General features: G+C 38.9%; 1 protein-coding gene across 1 annotated transcript in view; it reads left to right on the forward strand.

Moving 5' to 3' along the window:
• col5a3a (collagen, type V, alpha 3a) overlaps positions 1-6,542 on the forward strand; it is a 45,442-nt gene extending 38,900 nt beyond the window's left edge. The window contains exons 53-67 of the mRNA XM_079253390.1: positions 67-120; positions 299-352; positions 466-519; positions 870-977; positions 1,087-1,140; positions 1,293-1,346; positions 1,431-1,538; positions 1,629-1,682; positions 1,992-2,027; positions 2,429-2,482; positions 2,579-2,873; positions 3,024-3,136; positions 3,271-3,339; positions 3,980-4,213; positions 4,430-6,542. Coding sequence (XP_079109516.1) covers positions 67-120; positions 299-352; positions 466-519; positions 870-977; positions 1,087-1,140; positions 1,293-1,346; positions 1,431-1,538; positions 1,629-1,682; positions 1,992-2,027; positions 2,429-2,482; positions 2,579-2,873; positions 3,024-3,136; positions 3,271-3,339; positions 3,980-4,213; positions 4,430-4,576 — 1,488 coding nt within the window. The 3' untranslated portion in view covers positions 4,577-6,542. The remainder of the gene's footprint in view (positions 1-66; positions 121-298; positions 353-465; positions 520-869; positions 978-1,086; positions 1,141-1,292; positions 1,347-1,430; positions 1,539-1,628; positions 1,683-1,991; positions 2,028-2,428; positions 2,483-2,578; positions 2,874-3,023; positions 3,137-3,270; positions 3,340-3,979; positions 4,214-4,429) is intronic.
• The last annotated feature ends 11,353 nt before the right edge of the window (positions 6,543-17,895 follow it).

Here is a 17,895-nt window from a genome sequence, read left to right on the forward strand (position 1 = left end):
AATTATTTTGAATAACCCCTTCCCATCTATTCTATTTGATTTTTAATTACATTTTTTTTAAATCAGGGAATAGATGGTTCACCTGGATCTAAAGGAGACAACGGAGAACCTGGAAAAGCAGTAAGCAATGATTTTTATTTTCTTAAAACTGAGATTATTGGCACCTTATGATAACTATACAAGCTCTGGTCAGTTTGGATAAAGTCTGGCATATATAAACAATATGACAAGTTTGTGTTCTCAGTGTTTCCATGCAGGTGGCGAAGTGTTTCTGTTTTAAGTCTTTTGTCATTTGCAGGGACCCCCAGGAGCTTCTGGAGAGCCAGGACCTCCTGGGCCTCCTGGACGGAGGGTGAGATTAATGTATCATACGTAAACATGATGCGTAAACATATATGTAACTTTATGTTGTGTATTTATATCTCATGCCATTGTCACTACCATTTTGTCCACTGTCCATACCAGGGTCATCTAGGTGCTGCAGGTAAAGAAGGAAAACAAGGCATGAAAGGAGCCAAAGTAAGGATAAGAAGTTATATTATGTGTGTGTATATATATATATATATATATATATATATATATATATATATATATATATATATATATATATATATATATACTGTATATATGTACTATATATATATATATATATATATATATATATATATATATATATATATATATATATATATATATATATATATATATATATATATATATATATATATATATATGTATGTATGTATATATGTGTGTATATATATATATATATGTGTGTGTGTGTGTGTGTGTACATGTACATATGAAAAAACTATTTTGCTCCCAATGTATTGCATTACCTTTACACATCATTGTCTTTCTCTTTAAAGGGGGCAACAGGAGCGCTGGGTCCAGCAGGAAAGACAGGCCCCGTAGGACCACAAGGACAGCCAGGAAGACCTGGTCCAGAGGGGCTTCGAGGCATTCCAGGTCCTGCGGTCAGTATGAGGGTCTGGGAATGGAAAATGTTACTCTGATTCAAACAAAACATTTGACCTTTCACAGTGAGTGTCTCATCCAGCTGTATTGCACATGGTTATTTTACAGGGTGAACATGGGTTAAATGGACCACCAGGACAAACTGGACCACCAGGACCATTAGTGAGACCATTTTATATGGCTGAAAATGGAATCTGCTAAATGAAAGCTGGAGCTGATCACAGATATAATCATGAACAAAATGACATGAAATATTATCAGTTTTACCAGATAGATAGTACAGAAGCACTACTAATGCATAGCACTGTTAACAGGGACCACCAGGGCTTCCAGGATTGAAAGGAGACCCTGGAAACAAAGGAGAAAAAGTGAGTGTTTAGCCTTTGACAGAGATTGATCTGCACCAGTCTGAATCTAGATGAGCTGGTGATGAACCATGTCTATCTCTGCAGGGTCATGGTGGGTTGATTGGTCTAATTGGGCCTCCTGGAGAACCTGGTGAGAAAGGAGACAGAGGCCTGCCAGGAAATCAGGGTTTACAAGGACCTAAAGGAGATGAGGTATATGTGACTGCATAACAACTTTGCTGGTATACTTTCCCACAAGAAACATTCAGTTTTCTGACAAGTCATGATTATGCTCATACTTAGGGTGTGGCAGGACCACCTGGTCCCCTTGGCCCACCTGGACCACCTGGACTCTCTGTAAGTCACTGCTTATTATTATCGATGGCAGTGCTTCATCATTGTACTCTAACCATTCAAACAATGATTATGTTTTCACAACACGTGATACTTGATGCATGATGGCTCGGTTTGTTTTCAATGTTGAAACCAACTCATGAGCCTAATTACAGTCTTCTATTACTGTCACAACAGTTTCTGATGGGACGCCGCGTGGCAATTTTGATATATAATATGGAGAAAATGATCATGAAAATGTATTAATCTTATTAGCTGATGTTCTCCTACTTATGTTTCTTATGTGGATCTACCCTTCACCTCGACTATTAGGGTGCAGCTGGTGAGAAAGGATCGAAGGGAGAGACAGTGAGTAGAATAATCTGCCTTACTCATGCTTTGCCATTTCTGTACTTACACCTCTTCTTGGGAAGCAGCTGCTGGGAACATATGCCGGGTATAAAGGAGAAACTATGTTCGTAGGCTTAAATGCTCCATGGTTCCTAATCACAATACTCTGCTGTGTTTACCGCGTGTCTGTGGATCTTAAAGCCTGCTGTACAGCCATGTTTGCCTTGTGTGTGATTTTTCCTTGCAATAGGATTTGGTTGTGGCTTCTGGCTGTTTTAAAAAAACAGTATACTGGACTGGAAAGCCAAGGCTTTGACCACAGAAAGCTGATGTACACAGCAGCCATACAATATCCGCCTGGGTAATCTTGCAGAGGCTCCAGGTGAGAAGTGAATGACAGTCTTTGTCTTGTTCTTCAGGGTGGCATTGGTCCTTCTGGAGATCCAGGCCCTGCTGGTCCTCCAGGACCTCCTGTAAGTCCCATTATTCATACTTTATAGCTGTTTCTGCCATTTTATATTTCTTTTGTCTCCTTTGGCTACTTTTTCACCTGTCTTCGATGCCTTCAGGGACCTCCTGCAACAATGGTTCAGCCCCTACCTATTAGGGAGGGCAGACGTAAGAAACGAAGGCACTCAGATCGAACAAAAGCCGAATCCAGAGAGGAAGATGTAGATCTAGATATGAAGGAGTTCCTCCAGGGAGATCAGCCTCTAGAGGATGCTGAGGGAATGGAGGAAGTCTTTGCCACGCTTTCTTCTATGAAGAATGAAGTGGAGCTCATGAGAAGGCCTCTTGGAACTTTTGAGAGTCCTGCTCGGACCTGCAAAGAGCTCATGATGGTTCACCCTGATTACAAAGATGGTAAGCAAACACAAAGCTTCATATAGGATGCCTCTTTTACCACCAGTGACGTTTTCCATCAAAGCAATGCTAAAAAATACATTTTGTTTGGTACAATTCCTTCTTACCATTCTATGACTGTGTTGATCATAACAATGTTTGTTGTTTTAGGAGAATACTGGATAGATCCTAACCAGGGCTGTCACAGAGACTCCATCAAAGTCTACTGTAACTTCACAGCCAATGGACAGACCTGTCTCTACCCTGACAAAAGGATTGAGATGGTGAGCCTCAAATCTCTTGCTGTCAGTCATTACAAACCAGACACTGTCATATTACATCAGAACAAAAATAACTCCCGGTGTCTCCTGGCCACAATCTTTTCTCAACACACTCCTTCTCCTCTCCGAGTGCCCAGGTGAAATTATCAGCGTGGAACAAAGAGAAAACGGGAAGCTGGTACAGTCAATACAGGAGGGGCAAACAGGTATGATAAAGAAATAAATCAAATAAATCCAACTTCACTTCTGAAAAATATTCTCCACAGGCTCCAAACGCCAGACGATCTTCCTCTGGAAAATTCCCCCTTGAAGCTAAAAGTGTTAGCCTGATATTCATGCATAACATTGAGTGCGTAGAAACGTGTGTGTGTCCATCCATGTGCACATGAATGCATATGAATGTTTTGGATTTATTTGTAAATCTGCTCTCTGGATAGTTTGGTATTAATACATTACATTATGTGCAGCGAAGCAGTTTATTTGAAATTGCCAACAGATGATTACAGCATGCAGTTAGAATGATTCACACACTGGGTTGTTTGCAGCTGTGTCCCATTGACAAGCATTCATGACCTCTCATGTGCACCTGTTCTGAGATCTCATAGCCTTCTCACAAAATAAAACATCTTAATAGAATACGATTAAAATTCATCATGTTCATTACCCTTATTATAAAAATCTGCATTCACACCTCATTTTCCCAAACAAAATAGAGTTTTTTTATTAGTCACAAAGAGATTACTTTTTTTTACATTCGTCTAAAAGTCTATGTGATCAAGCTGTTTTAAAAACGAAGGTAACTTCATATTAAACATCTCTAATACTGTATGTTTCTGCTTTTTTCAGTTCTCCTACAATGACAGGAATGGGAATCCTGTACATGTAGTTCAAATGACCTTTCTGAAACTGCTAAGTGCCACAGCTAAGCAAAGGTTCACTTATACCTGTCAGAACTCAGCAGGCTGGTTTGACAGCGCCTCCCTCTCCTATAAGCATGCCCTTCGCTTCCGGGGCGGCAACGACGAGGAGCTGACTCAAGCCAAAAATCCTTTCATCACAGCAGTGCATGATGGATGCCAGGTCAGTGTTGATGTGTGTCAAAGAAGGAGACTGGTGGGGCAAATGTGCAGTTAGTGTTAATGAAATGAATGTGTTTGGTGTAAGCTGGATTTGATGCGAGGAACTGTCAAACAACTGATCTGATGAGGGATTTAGATGTGAGTGAGAGGAGCTAGCCATGATTTATACATTAAAGCCGAACAGATTCCGATAATAGCTTCAGTTTTTCTCTTACAGTTCCGTAAAGGTCAGGAGAAAACCATTTTAGAGATCAACTCCCCCTCCGCAGAGCTGCTCCCTATCACAGATGTGGCTCCTGCAGACTTTGGCAGCAACAGCCAGAAGTTTGGATTCCAAGTTGGACATGTGTGCTTCAATGGCTAACATCTTAGCAGCAACAAACACAACGAAGACATTCACAGAAAGTTTTCAGTGAAAGAAACTGGACTTTAACCGGTGCCCCAACAATATTTATTTTGTTATGTTCCGGCATGTAGTTAGTTTGAGTTTTAAGACTTTTCAGCAGCCAAAGAAATATTTTCTAAGGATTTACACCAATATGTGACAAAGCTAGAAAGAAGATATGCGACAGTGGAAGCGCATTTACCAAAGGGAATTATTACAGTTACATATATTTAAATACATGTTTGTATTGTTGTTTCTGTTTTCTCACTGTTTAACTGGGCTATAATTGATCACTCTGGAATTATGGGAATGATGCCACTTGACAACAACCCATTGTAAACTCATTGGATCTGTGCAGTCACAGTTAGTCTTACTGTGTTGCAGGCAGTTGAGTTGGACTTTGCAGATCATGGACGTCTTGCAGCCTCAGAAGCAAAATGTGGACTGAATAAATAAAAAAATATGCTTGAATTTAATTTAAATGACAATTGCAGAGCAGTTGTAAACTAGCCTAGCATAATAATTCCACACAGGCACTATAATTAATTTCCTGTGAGCGGAGAACGATAAATTGTCCTTTTTACCCTTCAAGTGCAGTTTGCTCAATGAATTGCCTTGTTCTGTATTCATTTGGTGTTGCTAGTTATTGAGCCTGACACTTACTTGAACGAATAAGGTTGTTTCCTTTATTGGACTGCTTCCCCCCATATGCTAGATAATAAGCTCTTTGAGCCCTCCGTGTTTCAGCATACCTCAATCCTGTGCAAATCAGAGTTTCATCCTTGCAGCATCCATAGGCACCTGCTATAACACATCCCAGCACCCAGGCTGTGGATATTTCAAGGCATGAAATAAGAGAATGAATTAAGAACATGCTGATTAAAATGTTCCCTTGTTTAAAGTGCAGTCCTTCACACAAAGAGATGTTTCATGCATCTCCTGAGAGCGTTTTTAAATTGCTGACTTAACCTGTTTTGATTTTTCTGTGCAACTCAGTTTTTTTCTCCCCACTTTTTTGTTCATATGCTGACATTTGAACAGAATACATTTCTGTTCTGGCATGAATTGCTCTTCAGTGGTGCTCAAGATGAGTCTTATATATTTGTGTAACTATGTTTGTGTGTCTCTGTGGGCAGGATTATAGGACTGGAGAGTTGGAGGGTTATTGCTCTTTCAGCAGCATGAAACGCCTTTAGAGGCTGAGGACGCGCCTCCTGGTTTTTGTTTTTTTTCTTTTTTTTTTGCACGTCTTCTGGCTGATTGTGTCATTTTCACAGAGCCAATGAAAGGAGGCAAAGAACAGTTCAGAGCAACATGGTTGATTGCTTTAAAGGGAGAAACCACTCTTGATTCAAACTTACATTTTGCCGTTCAAATGATTTTTGGATAGTAAATCCAGCTGCAGCACATCTATCTTCTTCAAGTAAAATTAAAGCTCTCAGGCTTTTTTTTCCAGTGATTTTATAGTGAATTGGAAAAAAAAGTGTCTTTATTGTATTGGTAAATGGAGCTGTGAAATACCATAGAAATGGCAAATGTAAGTGAATCCCACTTAATGGCTGATTTTCCCTCGAGCACATGAAATTTCTTGATGCTCTAACTACCTCCTCAGACTCAAAAAGTAGGCTATGGACACTGTGTAATTACCGGTACGTCACGCTTTGTCACAGCATTCAAGCATTTCAGCTGAAACTCTTTCTTTCCTCTCATGCTCTGCCATTCCTGTGTAAAGTGTTTGTTGTATTAATTTTATATACTGTACAGTTCTGAGGACTGTTTTGAGCAATAACCTATTGCCTAAATGAAAAAAAAAAGGCGATGTGCAAATTAAAAGCCACAAGAAGTCATCCTGTTTTCTTTTTTTTTTCCTCTCTGGGTAGCGTCCATGAGGACATGTGGCTGTTTGCAATGACCAGTCAAATCGTAATCTGCTCTTCATTACCACCTACTTCTGCAGCCTTCGCTCAGCAAGCATGGAATCAAAAACCACACACAATCGATGTAATCAACTCCAGTTTGCTGCCCAGTTCATTTATTCCAATTAGCTTTGTTTCGGTTCTCAAGAGCGAAGGCGGTCAAGAGACAGATGAAGAGAGCGGTTAGAAAAATACATGGTGGAAACAAAAGAAGAGATTGATAATGAAAAGGCTGAAATAGACTAAATGCACAGCAGATGCATCAACACACACACACACTTTTTTTTTTTTGTTGCAAGGCTCTCCTCTTTTGGGACCGATGTTCAAGGTTAGCTGAATAAAGGTTACCATGTTTTTTTTCTTTTTCTTTTCCATTCTCTTTTACTCAATTGAGTCTTAACCACACTAAGCTCTTGACCAGGAAAGGTCATCTGTTTCCACTACCTCAAAATAATGATAGCAGAACACCCTAGTGACTGTCAATATGGTATTTCCACAGTGCACTGCCCTTTTTCATTGTTCATATGCCATCCTATAGTGTCCTCCATTCCGGTGACATTGGGTTCCTATTGTCATTTTTTCTTGTGTGCCAGGCATTTGTATGCATCACTGCAGTGCTACACCGTTTTCTCAGGGTTAAAAATAACAGGAATATACAAATATATAAGACTCTAAGTCCGTTGCCAAAATGACAAAAACTTGAAAGAAATTGAGAAGAAGATTTGTCATTTAAGAAATATAAAATACTGCAAGTAAAATGATGAAAGCTTTTTGTCCAGCTTTCCTGAGGGCTCATTTCTATAAAAGCCTTTGGGAATTCGAAGAAATTGTTCTTTCATTGTAGGAGATTTTAATGCTAACAAATATAAACTTATTAAATATACTAAAGAAAAATGTGAAACTGTAGCTGAAGGAGACATATAGTCAAACCTTTCATGCCTCAAAAACAGTGTAAAATGATTATATGGAGGCTTTGCTCCATCTGTTTGGTTTTTTGTAACAGTGTCATCAGTAAGGACATATCTATATTTTCATCGCATGAAATTACTAAATTGTTAAGACTTTGAAAGTATTACTTGCCAAGCTTTCCATTTGTACATTGTAGCATGCCAACACCACAGCTGTACATGTTACAAGACCACTCCATAGTAATAAAAATACAGGGGATCTGATTAGAAACATGACAAAATGTAATGCCACAAAAGAGGCTCAAAAATTGTGTGATATTATAAATTTACTTTGTTTTATCATATTCCTCCTTTTCCTTGTTTTTATTCTTTGCTCTGACTGTTTTCTTTTCCATGTTTTACCCTCAGCATGTTCATGTCTATGCGGAAGGTTTTACTAAACACAGCTCACAGCAAAGATAAAAAATGTCAAGTTCTTGTACAATATCTGGTCACATGGAATTTCAACCTAATTCTCATGTGTGACATACTTGTGCAATATCACATTCATGGCACACACTCCAAAATTTATGTAAGCACAATGCTTCATGTCATAATTTTTTTCAGGCCTTAAAAATGCAGTAATTTCTCTACTTTCTTAGCATGCAAGACAGTTTAACATGATGCAAAATTTGGGCATCTTAAATTTTAAAAAAGCAGCCACGAGCATCTTAATATTTAGCAGTCTAGAGAGTTTAATGAATTTAGCCTTTTAGCTTTCGTGGTGAAGTGTTTTGCTCTGCAGATGATTGTAGCTTAAAAATTCTTGCTAGAGAATGTAACCTAAAATCTATTTAAAGGGGTAAAAGCAATAAGAACCATTGCCATCTTCCTTTTTCTACGCCTTATTGTGGCACTTAATGTTATTATTAGTATTATTACTGTTATTATAAGTTTTTTTTTTTTTTTAATTAACTCTAAACCAAGTGAAACAAACTATTGATGGCTCCTTGATTACTAATAATGTCAACATAAGTTATTGTTTTATAAGACATAAGTGAAAGGGGTATAACTGTGAACCAACTTAAATGTATTACTTTGGTATTTAAAAAGCGGTGAATAATATAGTTAATGAATGATTACCTAGTTTGAGCCAACTAAATCCTTTATTTTCTTGTTGCCTCAAAGTTAACAAAGTGATCAAACTCATCCATAGATATTCACAAACTTATCACCCGCAATGATACTTTATTGAAAGATCGTCTCTGCTGCTATATAGTTGCTGATCATTATCTGCTATACAGTGTTTCACTGGGAATGATCAAGGAAGGACTTCCTAGCGATTCATCAGTTAATCACTTTACATTGCTTTTTCCTCTTAATAAGAGTTTCTTCTTTAGTTTTGTCATTTGTTGCACATTAATTGCTCAAAATTTAGTTTTGCATCATATAGGGGGTTATTTATCTCCTCTTATTATTTGTATCTTTAAAGATGCCTGTGACTTTTCCATTTTGTGTTAGTGAGTTTTGTAATGGAATGCATCACATTGGATCACATAGCTTCTGTGCTGTCTTAAGTACAGTTCGGGCAAAGATGATGTTTCCTTTTTTGTGTTGCCACTGCTGCAGGTAACTAAATTGGATCTAATACACTGTGATTTGTAAACATGGCATGTGTTGATGCTTAATTTTTACAGTCACCTTATAAGTTAATGATAAGTGGAGTGGTTTTTGGCAAAGCTTTTAACCAGCTCTTCATTGCTGTTCACTGCTCCATCAATGATTTAAACCAAAGTGTGGGTCTATAGTTGGCACTGATGAGCTACTTAAGGCCCAGGAGTACATTAGTGTAACCCAGAGGCAGTGAGATCCATATCTGCTGCATACTGGACTGACAGATGAATGGAGGGTTGTGCTTTTTATTCCATTTTCTTCTCTCAGTTCTTTCTGTCTTTCCTTCTCACATATGTTCATATCTTTGTCTCATTATATTGTAACCAAAAAAAAAAAAAAAATAAAAAAAAAAAATATATATATATATATATATATGTATGTATATGTATATGTATATGTAAGTAGTTCATTGGACTGTCTCCTCTCCCTGCTCTCCCTCTCTGCAGCTTCTCTCCTGTGGCACTGACTTAAACTAAGCTGAACATGTCACAAAGTCACAGAGAGAAATGAACAAATTAAACAGATGTTTCGATTAATTTGAGAAAATCAGTGGTAATCTCTGTTTTTCAGAGTGAATAGGGACATTCCCTTAGGATAACATCCACCTAATTCCAAATGTTGTGTCCCGGCGTAATAACTGCAGACATTATTTTCCAAACCAGTGATGTGTAGTTCTGCTCTCATTTTAGCTTCTCATTTGATACAAAAGGTGAAGAATAACTAGGATCTTCCCTGGCTTATGATGAAAATATCAATGCATGCACGTGTTTGTGTGAGGATGTGGCATTGTGAACATTTGTGAGCATAGACTCACTCATTAGAGTGCATACAAGCACCTGTCCCGCCTGGTCCCATCCACAGCCCCTTTATCTTGGAAAGGTTTGGGGGAATCAGTTCTGTGGATGCTGCTTCCATCAAAAGTGCTTATCAACAAAGCTAACATTAGTAAAGTGGTGAGAAAAATGGCTTGAAGGCTAGGGAGGGAAATAGAAATCCCTGGACGAGTGGACGAGCAGCTCAGTGATTCGGAAGCCTAAAGCCCCGTGTGTCTGAGAGAGTGTCGGATGATTATCTGGCAGACAGAGTGGCCAGATTTTAACACGCAGCTGGAAAACGCCCCTGTCACCTCGAACACCAACATGCAATAAGCCGTCTACTGCCGCTTTCAGCATTCCCTACCACAGCAACAACTACCAATACTACAACTGTCACGCCGTCCCTGCTTATCTTGGCTCTTAGTAAAGGAAGACTGAGCTGTGTGCAAGCTCCCCAAGACAGTCAAAGTAATCAATGGTGTCTTATTTACTAAATCGGAAGAGGGACATGAAGAGAAGCAGAGGGTTGAAGAGAATCAGAAAACAGAAGGTTAAAAGGGAGATTGGCATACAATCACTAGACAGGTTTCTGTGGCATGAATCATTCAGAGCAATTGGAAACATGAGCAGCTGTTCACAAATCCAAGGTAGACAATGTTAATCAACAATTTCAGCCCAAATCAGGGAAACAGAAAGCAATAAACACTGGGGACCTGTACTCAGCTCTCCCTGTGTGTGGACGTGTTTCTGGTTTGTTAGTGAGTAAGTGTGTGAGTGAGAGAGCGGTGTAGTTGCATGACCCCATCACTCAATATAAATGATCTTTTCCCATAAATCAGACAAGGCAGAGAGGAAAAGAGTGCAAGCAAAAGACAGAGACTGAGTGATTCAGCTGTGGGATTACTCTGGCTCAGACCTCAGCTGAAAAGAGAAGGAAACTAATGGTTTCCATTCACGTCAATGAGTCTGGCAACCCCTGTCTGTGGTCCTGAATGCAAAGACATTCCCCTTTTCTTTTCACCTCTGACTTTGTCATTGCATTTTTCCTTCACTTTCCCTCGAGTTTCCTTCTCTCTCTTTATTTTTAAATAATCTCTGTACCTTCCCTGGATCATCACTGACACTCGCACAAAATTGATTCTGTCGCAGCCAATCACTCGTGGCACATGGAAGCTTTTCCAAAATATTGGAAGACAGAGGTCATAGACAAAATAACTTGCCTGAGGTGTGAGTGTGCAAAAACTCACAAAGTACTAAAATATACTTTCTGCTTTTTAACAAATTGCCAGTGTGATTTAAGCTCAATATGTTTGCCAGCTAATGAATAAAAACTAAAAATGAATCATTTTGGGGAAGAGATAAAATCCATTCCTCTTTCTCCACTTGTCATTGCAACTAACAGCATTTACACATTACGTTTTCATGTTTCATGACCATGAATACAATTAAATCTTATTCTGATGCTGTTCAGAAATTACTAATAGTTGTAATAAGACCAATGACCAAGTAAGCCATGAAATTATAATGTTTAGGAGTAAGTGGAGTTTCTTTTTTCTTTGCCATCTCATATAATAACTAAGAATAACCTGTATAGACAGTTATTTATCTTTTTTTTCATAAAATATAGATCACACATATAGCTAAAATGGGCTATGTCTTCTTCTCCCTGATCTTACTTAGACGTAAAAGTCATAGACATTCTAACAATATGGTCAGACTATAGAGCATACAGCATTCACGTTGTATTAGGAAAGAAACAGAAATGGTTTATAAAGACTTGAATGGCATATCTGTCTGATCAAAGATGAATCAAATGTTTTGTAATAATAATAAAAAAATGTAAAAAGACCTCTAGAATACAACAGCTACAGAAGGTGTTTCAACAGTGTACTCTTCCCTGTGTAGATAAAAGCTATTGTATTGTCACTGATGAGGTCCAACCAGTTTTTCAGGAATACAACAGACATATACAAAAGGCAGAAAAAGAAGTCCAATGTAATAAAAAGCGCAGCCATTAAGAAACATCTTCCTTCTGGTGTTTCATTTACTTTGTTATATGTGCAGGAGCAAACACATAGGTCTTTAGTTAAACCTGCAGTTTTCTCTTTCCATTTCCTCCAGGACACATCAAACAACCATTTCTTGTAAAGGCTCATCTGTGTACCTTTTTCAGAATCAGATGAAAGAGTAGTGATCTACTGACTGAATACTTGGCCTCCCGAATGAACCCTCACCGCTCAAACCACAATGCCTTCATTTGAATTCTATTGAAGATCCAGCCTCTACTGATCCTTTCTACTTCTTTTTTACATTATTACATCCAAGTGTTCGTGTTGTAGAATGAACATGGTTACGATAGAGACTGCGTGTAGGTGTGCATGTCTATGGTGCCGCAGTGCTAATGAGAGACTGGGGAGTTTCAGGTGCTGGTGCTTTGAGAGAGGAGGTGAGTGACAGGGCTCATGAATAGTGATGGCTGACAGCTGCTCATTAACCAGGAGACTGTCTGTCAGCAGCAGACTGGAACAGCAGCCCTTCCCCTATGTTTACCCACACACACATAAAAATAAATTCACATATACACAAGCCCAACACAGATTTGCCCACACAAAGTTCACATCCCCTTCATCTGGATCCCCTGTGCCTGCTGTCGAGAAGAAGCCCCCCAAAACAGGAATAGTGCAGCATGCCTTTACCTGTGTGCGCACATTTCTCCCACAGGGGCAGGAGCCACAGTGAATATGGAAACACCTGCCTTGTAAATTCTAAATGAAGCCCTGAGTGCAAAAGGTGCAAAAGATGGAGGTTAATGCAGTGCCCACAGAAGAACTGACATCCACTTTTCAAGTACTTTTATACTGTTGCATTGGAGTTGTCAGCCTGCTTTATTTTATTTTATTTTTTTTTTTTGCCTTTCTTTATTTGATCAGCCTTAAAATAAAATAAATATATGCATGTATGTACAGAAACTAAAATAAGCAATTCTGATAAATGTTCTTTTTTTTTTTTTTAACATTTTCTTGAGATCAAGCGTTAATTAACTCATTACCAAAAAGTAGCAAAGCTCATTTTGCAAAGTTAATAGATTAAATATGATTTATTTGAGCTTACTTTGTTATGATATGATATGAATAAATTCATGACAAGATCTCAAGAAAAGAATTGTTCTCTCAAGTTAATAAGTTGACTTTAGTGAAAAAGATCAAAATAATTAGGCTGAACATTAATAACACTAAGATGTGGAAATAATGGTAATGTTAAGTCCCAGTGTAAATTGACTGATTTAAAATCCTAAAAGACATGTTTAGGCATTTGCTATCAAAAAGATGCACTCTGGATGTAAAGCCATCTGATTTATCTGACTTTTTAGAAATGATCTTTACCTCAGAAGACAATGATCTTGTACAAATATCTTCTTACTGACATCTGGCATTTTTCACAAGTTAAAAAACAGCAAGCCACTCCTGAGGAAAATAAATCCAGATAAACAAGTATAAGCTTGTCGCAAACCTCTCTTTTCTATCCGAGATTATTAAAAAAATTGTATTTAACCAACTGAAAGACTTTTTCAATGACAGCATAAATCTTAATCAATGTCAGTCAAACTTCCGATCTCATTGTACTGAAACAGCTCATGTCAAAGTGTTAAATGACAGGTTGAATATTATTTATTGTCATGTTTCATTCCGAGTTCTGGTCTCAGTGCTGATTTCTTAGGCTAGAAACTTGGTTGGATTTTCTGGAGAAGTCCTTCATCGTTTAAGGTTCAATTTAAAGGAACTGAAAATGTAAAACAAAACAAATATTTTGTCCAAAGTTTATGACAACTAGTCCAGAAACATGGAGAAGCAGCATTTAGCTTTTAAGCTGCAAATAAGTGGAACATACTGCCAGTGAGGATAAAACTTTCATCAAAAGCAGACACTGTTACATCCAGTCTAAAAACATTGCTTTTCTCATGTGCACATAACATCTGCACACTATGCTTTAACTTATCCAGGCTGTTATTTTTAGTATTTTGACTTTATTCAGCTATTTTGCATGTAATGATTTTATTGTGATATAGCACACTCTTTTAACTATGTCTTGATACGATGTTTGTTTCTCCTCATTATTTGTTGTATGTACTTGAATGTATGTGCTTCTTCTGCACCCTGCTGGAATGATCTTAATGTCTTTATGTAAAGTACTTTGAATTTTCTTGTACATGAAATATGCAATATAAATAAACTTGTCTTGCAGTTCAGCTCAGTAAAGTTTGTTTGTTGTTTTGCAAACAAAAAACAGCAGGATGTCCTGAAGGGCCCCCACTGGCTAATTTATGACCACTGTCACTGCTCAAGAGCAAACACATAATAAATTCATTGCCTTGTCTTGACTTTATTTTATACATCCTCCCCAGCAGTTGTGACAGCAGTAATGAAAAATTAGATTAGACATAAACACAGAAACCTCTTTTTTTTATTCGTCTAGATAACCAAGATAATGACTCCTTTGCAAGAGGAAACTCCAGTGCTTTACACAGGATATTTAGGAGCAAGCCCCCCTGTGCTTGTTCAAGCTGTGGGTGACAATATGACAAAGCTTTGTTCCATTTGTGTTTGAGTCCTTTACATAGGAACAACCCGACATACAGCCTTGTAGACAAAAGGGCAGACAGAAAAATGGGAGAGAACGCTTTAAAATCAGGGTGAAAGAGGACCACAACAAGTTGGCAATCAGATGGTTTGATTTATTGCTTACTGGCCCAAAGCCTGAGCAGAAGCTTGCAACATGTTATGAATACCCTTAACGAGCACATTGGAGGTGACTTGTTGCATTTATTTGCAGCCATCTCCTCCCGCAGCATATCTTCCTCAATTGTCCTTAATATCATTATTTGATATTTTTACTTTACAAGTTTTCCAAGTTTTTACCATTTTTGTTTTATTGAATTTGTGGAATAGATCTAGTAAAATGTTTTAAGCACAACACGTATCCTATATCACTACTGTTTTTTATTTTCTTCCAGTCCATTTCAGATGAACTTGGTGTCAACACACCAAAGATGGCCATCATTGGATAAAAGGATCCTTGGTAACATAGACAATGTCATGACAGAGCCCATCAATGCCCCACTGACATCCTTGCACTGCATGAGCATGTTTCAGGTAGATGAAACAAAGATAATAATTACTATCTGGCAAGGAAGACAGTTGGGCATGATGTTTGTTATTGTGTTAATTAACCTTTGCATTCAGCTGCTGGACTGCTTAGAGTTTTATTTAGATGGTAATATATGATCCTGAAAGGCTCCTTTGCATTCATTATACCATATTACTAATGTATTGTTGTTTTGTTTCCAGGTTTCTGATAGTTACTAGTTATACTAACTATACAATATACAATACAATACTAACTATACAATACAATAGTTTGAACAAGTTTGAGTGTCAGAGGAATATTGTCAGTTCGTTTTTTTAATATATTTTTTCTTATTTGTGGTAATTTTGTTTTGTTTTGTTTTTCATAACATTATAGTGACACGTTTACTCTTTGCACAGTAAATACCACACAGTTGCTTGTCTATCCTCTCTCCCTCTCTCCTTGCTGTAGTTGTATCCTCATGGGGGATCCTCCGCACTGGGGGCTATGCCTACTCGGGCTGCGGGGTTGTTGCCATGGAGAAGCCTCTTGTCTGGGTGGTCCTTGCATTGCAGCCTTTTGGCTGTGGTGTGGATTGTGGGCTGCCCTGAGTCAGGGCCGTTCCGGTGGTCATGCCATCTGTGGTTATGGGGGGCTGGCTCTGGTGTGAATGGATTCCCGGGGGGGGGGGGGGGGGGGGGGCAAAAGTGCTTTGTGTCTATGTGTGTATGTAAATGATCAGGTGTGTGCTTATATTTGTTTGTCAAGTTATTCTTTGTTATTTCTAATATGTAAAGCATTTTGCGCTACTTCAGACGATTTGGTTCGTTTGCAAGGAAAAAGCTTCCAGTGTGTTGTCGCAGCCTCATTTGATTTAACTAAACCATGCTGTCCTACACAAGAAAGCAGGTGAGACAAGAATAGCAGGAAACGCCTTTACAAAACCAATAACATACTCCTGCTTACTTGATTCCTTGACCTCTTGCATGCAGGCGCACACACTTATTTGCACATTCCTTTTAAATGGTTTTACCCTTTTCTCCAGTCTCGCAGTGGGTCTTGTCTTCAATCATACTCAACACACAGCTACAAGAAGGGTGACTGCACACACTAACCCACACATTCACTTTTTCTGCCTATCTCGGAATGAGCCTGGGATTGATTCTAGTCAGACTACAGTGGGGAGAAATGAGCAGTCACTCTGAATAGGCAAAGGCGTCAAATAATACAGATATGAATGTCGGAGGAATAATTGAAGAAAGTGTTTTATATGGGCTGCACGGTGGCGCAGTGGTTAGCACTGTGGCCTCACAGCAAGAAGGTCATTGGTTTGATCCTTGGCTGGGGGGGTTTGGTCAGTGGCCTTTCTGTGTGGAGTTTGCATGTTCTCCCCGTGTATGCGTGGGTTCTCTCCGGGTACTCCGGCTTCCTCCCACCATCCAAAGACATGCATGATAGGTTAATTGGTCACTCTAAATTGCCCCTAGGAGTGAGTGTGAGCATGAGTGTGGTTGTTCATCTCTCTGTGTGGCCCTGCAATGGACTGGCAAGCTGTCCAGGGTGTACCCTGCCTGTCGCCCAAAGCCGGCTGGGACCCTGCTTCCCCGCGACCCTGAATTGGAATAAGCGGTTCGGAAAATGAATGAATGAATGAATGTTTTATATGTAAAAGACAGAGGAGGATGGAGTGGAATTAAATCTCAGAGAAAATGAGGAGCAGTTTGGGTCCCGGGGGACTGATACACAACAACTCCAACCATTTTTGAAAAAAATAGACGATAATTGGAGTGGTCACTGGGTTCCACGGGTCCTGATACCATTCAGTCTCACTCTTCTTCTTTCTGTCCTTCATCCACTCTTTCTATAATTTTGTTAGCCTCTTTAGCGTCTCTCAGCCCTCTCAGTCTACATCATAGCCCATTTGTCTCCTGCTCTCTTTCTTCCCATCTACTACTTTCCTATCTGCACCCACGTTCTTCTATCCCTCTAACAGCCAGCAGGCATGAAGCTACATCAGTGAAATTGATCAGATATTCCAGGCACATATGGACAGAACTGACTGGCACAGCCTAAATGGGGGGTATTTTGAAGTGTCCATGTAGAGTTGCTCAGACTGCAAGGAAGAAGCAGAGGAAAAGCTCAGTGGGACGATGCCTTGCAATCCTTCTCTTCCAGCTTCAGATTCAAGCCAAAAATGTCTTTTACTAAGCTTTACAAAGTGTGTGACTTCTTCTCTAAAAGCACTGTTATTCTCCATTTCTCCCTCTTTCATCCTGTGCCAACTCAGTACGTGTTAATACTAATGATACCTCTAAACCTCTATGTGGGAATTGTGTGTCTCTGCCAGTCAGGGAGGTGAGTGATATTCAAAAGCTCTGCCACCTCTCCATGCTGGAGCCAAGTTGTGGCACGGCTTTGGTCATCAAATCCTTTGTTTTCCCCATTACATACTAGTTGGCTTGTTGGCATGACAACAACACATCGCCATGGCAACAGGCAAACCAGCAACTAGACTTCTGGATATTTGGACATGTCTTTTCATATGATATTTACCCAGGATTCATCACAGCACCGCATATAATAATTAGTCTCTACTTTTGAGCTAGAAGAAGTTAAAGCCTGACCTTTCCCTTCTGACAGCAACTATCAGCACATCAGCTGCTCATGAGCAACACAGAGGCCTAAAATTACTTTCCATACAACATTACACAGAATGATGTTAGAAGACAAAACAAGAAATTAATCCTTGTAACATTTTCTCACATTTCACTGCTGTTCATTCCAAACCATCAGCTGTGTACTCATAAAATATGATTTCTTATGACTAATGTAATATACTCACCATTGTACTGACGTTAAAATCATTACAAAATCAATTCACA

The sequence above is a fragment of the Telmatherina bonti genome, assembly GCF_933228915.1.
Source record: "Telmatherina bonti genome assembly, chromosome: 14".
In the NCBI taxonomy this organism is placed as follows: Eukaryota; Metazoa; Chordata; class Actinopteri; order Atheriniformes; family Telmatherinidae; genus Telmatherina; species Telmatherina bonti.